Here is a 5,698-nt window from a genome sequence, read left to right as displayed (position 1 = left end):
TCACTGGGGATCCCAGCACCATCCCAGGGCTCACTGGAGATCCCAGCACCATCCCAGTGCTCACTGGTGATCCCAGCCCCATCCCAGGGGTCACTGGTGATCCCATCCCCATCCCAGCTGCCACTGGTGGTCACTTCTCCCCAGCAACCTACTGTCAGTCATGTGGAATATCTAAGACACATTCAGCTGGAGTTAGAAAACCGAAGACAAATAATTCCTTACATATTCCTCGTAGGCTTCTGGCGCAGGAGGAGGAGGAAGGGGTATCCTCTGGATGCCAGCTGCCCGTGCCCGGGGTGCAGGAGCCCCCCGCACTGCCGGAGGAGGGGGCACCCCCCGGGCTATGGTGGCCCCCCGAGCGATGGCCCCCCGCACCGGGGCCCCTCGTACCAGGGCCCCCCGAGGAGGAGGAGGAGGGGGACCAACCCCACGGCCCCTGGAAGGAGAGAAAGAGGGTTGTGAGCAGCTCCTGTGAGGATGCTGAGGGCGCTTCTTGTATCTGCTTTAAAAAGCAACAACTCGGTAACTGAACAGAGCTGCCATCAGCAAAGCCATGAAGGCTTTATCAGCACGAGAATTAACAGTGTTGCCCTTGAAATATTTGCTAAAACCTGCCTTGGGATGAGAATTCTGCTGCATTAGGTGTACAGGCAAAGGAATAAATGTGATACAGGACTTTGGGCAGGTGATTTCTCGGAATTCACTGACCTGGGATGGTTTCCAGACCTGCAGACCCATAAGGATCAGTGATGAGATGAGGAGGGACACGTCAGGGTTGAACAGGCAGAAGGAAAGACACTACCCCATGAAACAGGGAGTGAAGAAAGAACTATAGTAACAGTTTTATTGCCAATTTATCCCAGAGCCTTGACAGCACTGACAGAATGATGCCATCCCAGAGCTCTCAAACGACGCCAGTTTAATCTGAAAATGCTTGTTCTGCTGAAGGCTGCACAAGATCTGTTTACACACAGCTTCACAGGCCAATTGTTGAAAGGTTACTTTATAAAACTATTGATTGCAGACATCAAAAATAACACAGAAGACACCCACTGTGTTAGATTACATCTCGAGACATGCAAAACATCGGATGCCAGCGTGCTCCAGGCAACACAAGGCTGGAAAAGCCTTGGCCAAATTCCAAGGTCGAGCCCGACAGCTGATGTGCAAGAACAAGCAGTTTAACCTCCTCTGACAAGACAACTGTGAGCAAAATGCAGCACTTCCAGGTCTGTGCTTTTGGGAAAGATACCTTGGAACGGGTGGAGGGGGTGGGGGAGCTGCTCCCCTTCCCCGCCCGGGGACTCCTCGGCCGCGGTTGGGCTCCGGGACACCGTTCAGGTAGGACAGCTCCAGGAACTGCTCCTGGCAGATATCATCCATCATATCCTGAAAAAGGGGAGACAGTCAGTTCCAGAGAACAAGCCAACTAGCCAGGCTGTGCCCTGGGATATCCCAGCCTACTCTGCTGGAATAAAAATAACTGAACAGTCCTAAATTAAAATCTGTCGGTTGGTTTTACTGGGATTTGCTCAGCTTTCTCCAAAGAAGGAACACGTGCCCAGGAGCTCAGGTGAGCAAACAGCTGGTCCCTGGGAAGGGGATCTCTCTCACAGGGCTGCTGGAGGTACCTGATGTCACCCAGCCCCATCCCAGTGGCCACTTCTCCACAGCAATCTTATGTCAGTCATGTTGAGTACCTAAGACACAGCTGGAATTAAAACACCAAACAGATGTAATTCCTTACATATTCCTCATAGGTTTCTGGCACAGGAGGAGGAGGATCTGGAGGGATCCAGCCTCAGGAATGAGCACAGATCCCTAGTGACCCTTGGAAGCCAGGACACCCCACCTCAGAGCCTCACACCCAGTGCCACGGCAACACCACAAAGTGAGGAGTCTCCTCCCAGATGTGTCTTCCAAGCCCTGTTGGCTTCCACAGTGACTTCCCTGTCCATTTTCCCAGGTTTGACACACGGATTGAAAGCAGGGACAGAGAAGACACTTTAAATAGCAAGGCTGCTTTGGCAGCTCTGCACATCCCAGGGGCTCCTTGAACACGACCTCTTTCCTTCAAAGACACTCCACATCACAGTCTCTCCTCCTCCCTGTGTCAGACCCAGGCAAACACACACCATCCATACGCCTTTCCCACTGCTCCCATGTTCCACCTGTCCTTGGTACTTCAGGAAGAACTTCCAAGCTCTCCAAGCTCACCTATGGAGCAGTGACAGGGTCTATGAATCCCTCTATGAGGTCTCTGAGTTACAGGCTGAGCAGGAACACTGCCTGGGTCTTTCCCATTTTTTTCCCCCCTAATTTAATGAGCAACACTGTGATTTTAAAACATGTGAGAGACTCCTTCAGGTTCTGCCACCCTCAGAGGGAACACTCCAGCACAGTCCTGTTACACACTGGCTTAAAACAGAGTAATCTGGCCACAAAGGTCTTACAAAGTTCACCAGTAAAAACACGTCCCCAAGCAGGTGACAAGTGGCACCTGCATAAAAACATGGTTTACTAAATAATGTTCCTTCACATAATCCACATTTAAAGCAGCAGAAATGCTGATTTAACAGGTGTTGTCTCAGAAAACAGTCACCACAATGAGTACAGCTCCTGAGCTGCCCGGGCTCACCCTCCTCATCCTCACACCACTGTATTTAAGTTTCTGAGCTGACAATGAAGTTTTCCAGCTGGATTTCTACAGTTCCAAGTCAGAGGAACCCATCTAAGAATTCTCTTTCATGCCAGACTTATTCTCCCACTAAACCTGGCACGTGGAGCTGGACAAGTTGCTCATCTCCAGCATCCACAGCTCGTACTGGGAAGGAAATACCTCCTCCAAGTGCTCTATACCACTGCCCTGTATGGTTTTTTTATCATTCTAATCATGGTTAGAGGAATAATAAATACCTCCTGTGGGATTAACAGGGTTATCTGAAGCTGCCACCTCTTTACAGAGAGGGTTATCAGGCATTGGAACGGCCTACCCAGAGAGGTGGTGGATTCACCATCCCTGGAGGTTTTTAAAAAGAGATTGGATGTGGCCCTTAGTGCCATGATATAGTAATTGGAGTTGGATCAGGGGTTGGACTTGATGATCTTGGAGGTCTTTTCCAACCCAACCTATTCTATGATTCTATGATTCTATGATTTAATATTCCAGGTTCCCTCAACTACCCCAAGTGAGATCACACTGTGCAGATCTCACCCATCCTGAGCCAGGTTCACCACCCACCCACCTCCTTCAAAAATAAAAAAAAAGAGTGCCAGCATATACATACTGGAACAAGGAATTTCTTGACCTCCTCCATGGCATGAGCCATCAGGGCATAGGCCTCGCAGGGGGGCCCAAAAACCTCGATGAAGACGTGCAAATCCATGTTTAGATGAGCGTATTTCGGGTCCCCCCCTTTGCGCAGCTCCTCCTCCTGAAACAAAGCACATGGAGGGATTCCTGAAGCTGAAACAACACACACAGGAAAACTGCTTTTCTTTCACCTGTTTTCTGAGCCTTAAAACAGGAGACATCTGTAAAAGCATCTGGACACAGATCATGCAAACAGGCTGTGGATTGGAACAGGGTTTTTTGGAGCTACGCCTTCCACCTTCTGCCTCTCCAGGAGACTTATTTTTGCTAATGGCAATATTTTAATCGACCCCGGCCAATTTTTTTACCCCAGGATTTATATCCCAGCTTGTTGTTCTTCCTCCTCTACACCACCTTTCTGCCAAGGTGCTCTTCACCACCTCATGAAGCTCTGATGCCTCAAACAAGACTCTGTAACTCTGTTGTGAGACACTTCTGTTACTCAGACTGTTATTCAGTTATTTAAGAAGCTACAAACAAGCTGGAAGTGTAAAAGCTTTTCATGCAGCTCCAGTAAAACCTGAATTAAGTTACAGCTCTGTTGACTCTTAGCTCAGTTTTGGGAACAAGCAGGAAGAAAAAAAACCCCAAACATTCTTTTCATTTTTTTTCCCTGTTATAAAAACACCTCCTGGCACTTTGTGATTCACTAAAGATTACCAGGAACATACTGCTCCAAGATCTTCAATGAACCATGAGAATTCAAGGACTTCAGAGAGAACAGCTAGAAAAAGGATTTCATTTTTTTTTATGGAGGGGAAACATATTCCTTTAGTGAAGGACTCTTCAGGGAGCAACTGGGATTAATTCTCATTTTATAAACTTTGTATTTCATGTCTCACATAAGCCATCTCTGCATCCAAGGGTACAGGGCAGCACAAGATGCCTGGTTTATGAGTCCTCCTCATAAAGAAAACATACATCACACTTCAGCTCCCATCCAATTGCTCCCAACAATGCACAGAACAATTCCTGCTGCTTTGCTTTTGGATTAGAATGGTTTAATCTTTGACAAAATGCTCCAAGAGCCACTGCCTCAGAGTATGAAAGGAATTATGTGTGTGCATGTTTTCAAGGTGATGCCCTTACCTTGGCTTTGTCTCTCATTGAGCCCTTCCCCAGCACAGAAATCTTAGCACCAGTTTCTTCCTGAAGTCTCTTAATGGTGTTGCCTTGAGGTCCCAAAATCTTTCCAACGAAGTTGAACTGTAAGTGAATTAAAAAAAAAACAAATTAGCTCCAGAGTCCAGCAGATTTAACAGAAGCTTTTCTTAATGTCATGTTGGCTGACAAAAACATTTGCTCCTCACCTCACAAAAAACAAAATTTAAGTTTCAAAACATTCTTTTTATGAAGAAAATGCTCCACCAGAAAAACCAAGCTCAATTAACTCCCCTGAAGTGTTTAATTCTAACATCTACTCTGCAGCAGAGTCTTAATGAGTTAAATGAGTTTTTTTAACTGTAAAAACACAAAGCTCTACCCATGGAAGTGTCCATCCCAGCAATAAAATATCCCAGCTATGCCTCACCATTTAAGCTTTATCCCGAGACATTCTAGAAATGCAATATATTAGAAACAAGATCCTGCAAGCCTGCACAGGAAAAATTCCCCAGTGATGGTGGAACGGTGGATTAACTCCTGCTGACACTCTGACAGCCACTATCTCTCAGTCAGCCACAAAATCCACAGAAAATAAGCAAACCCCAGAGATTCAGCAGCTATTTTCTGGCCCTCACCTTGGGGTACTGTTTGACAGGTATCAGAACTCGTTCTTTCAGTTTCATATTCTTGTGGGAAAATAAATCCAGGTAGTTCTCTTCCTCATCCTTCTTTGTTGTTTCACCCTTCTGAATTTTTTCAATTTCTAAACAAGATAAAAATAGGGCTGCTTTATATTCCTCAAACAAGCATCAAGTTCAGAGCTGGAGTTGTGACAGGACACACCACCCTCATTCCCAGTGAATGGATCAACACTTGGAATGGTCTTAATGGAACATGGACAGGCCACCTCTTTAGTGCTGGAATCCCTTCACAGCCTGGGATTCCAGAGGCTAAAAATAGGATAATGGACAAAAATAAGGAGGAACAGCAGAAAATGGCCTACAAATAATTTAACAAATGAGAGCAGGAAACTGCAAGTAGAGTTTTGTGAGTCCCTTCTGCTGTGCCCTGAACACAGCACCCACATGTAGACCCCTCAATGCACAAAGAAACCAGCCCCAATTGCACTAAAACTACACATATTTGCTATAATGCAGCAGAAATCAGCAAATGAGGCAGGTTTTTATCATTCAGGACAAGCTATTTTAAATCCATAATTTA

At 46.4% G+C, this 5,698-nt stretch overlaps 1 protein-coding gene across 5 annotated transcripts in view; it reads right to left on the bottom strand.

Moving 5' to 3' along the window:
• KHDRBS1 (KH RNA binding domain containing, signal transduction associated 1) overlaps window positions 1–5,410 on the bottom strand; it is a 17,198-nt gene extending 11,788 nt beyond the window's left edge. For 3 of the 5 annotated variants that reach the window (XR_003537053.1, XR_003537054.1, XR_003537055.1), the window contains exons 1-5: window positions 5,113–5,410; window positions 4,463–4,579; window positions 3,288–3,434; window positions 1,253–1,389; window positions 223–436 (exon numbers count right to left, since the gene is read on the bottom strand). Coding sequence is in view for 2 of the 5 variants with exons in the window: in XM_027701288.1 (XP_027557089.1) it covers window positions 223–436; window positions 1,253–1,389; window positions 3,288–3,434; window positions 4,463–4,579; window positions 5,113–5,160 (663 nt within the window). In the remaining 3 variants the exon portion in view is untranslated. The remainder of the gene's footprint in view (window positions 1–222; window positions 437–1,252; window positions 1,390–3,287; window positions 3,435–4,462; window positions 4,580–5,112) is intronic. The other 2 variants (XM_027701288.1, XM_027701289.1) reach the window with 2 other exon arrangements.
• Window positions 5,411–5,698: the final 288 nt, after the last annotated feature.

Source organism: Neopelma chrysocephalum, unplaced genomic scaffold, assembly GCF_003984885.1.
Source record: "Neopelma chrysocephalum unplaced genomic scaffold, ASM398488v2 Primary Assembly neopelma1_155, whole genome shotgun sequence".
Taxonomy (NCBI): domain Eukaryota; kingdom Metazoa; phylum Chordata; class Aves; order Passeriformes; family Pipridae; genus Neopelma; species Neopelma chrysocephalum.
Note: the sequence above shows the minus strand (reverse complement) of the source record. Positions and strands in the feature narration are given on the sequence as shown.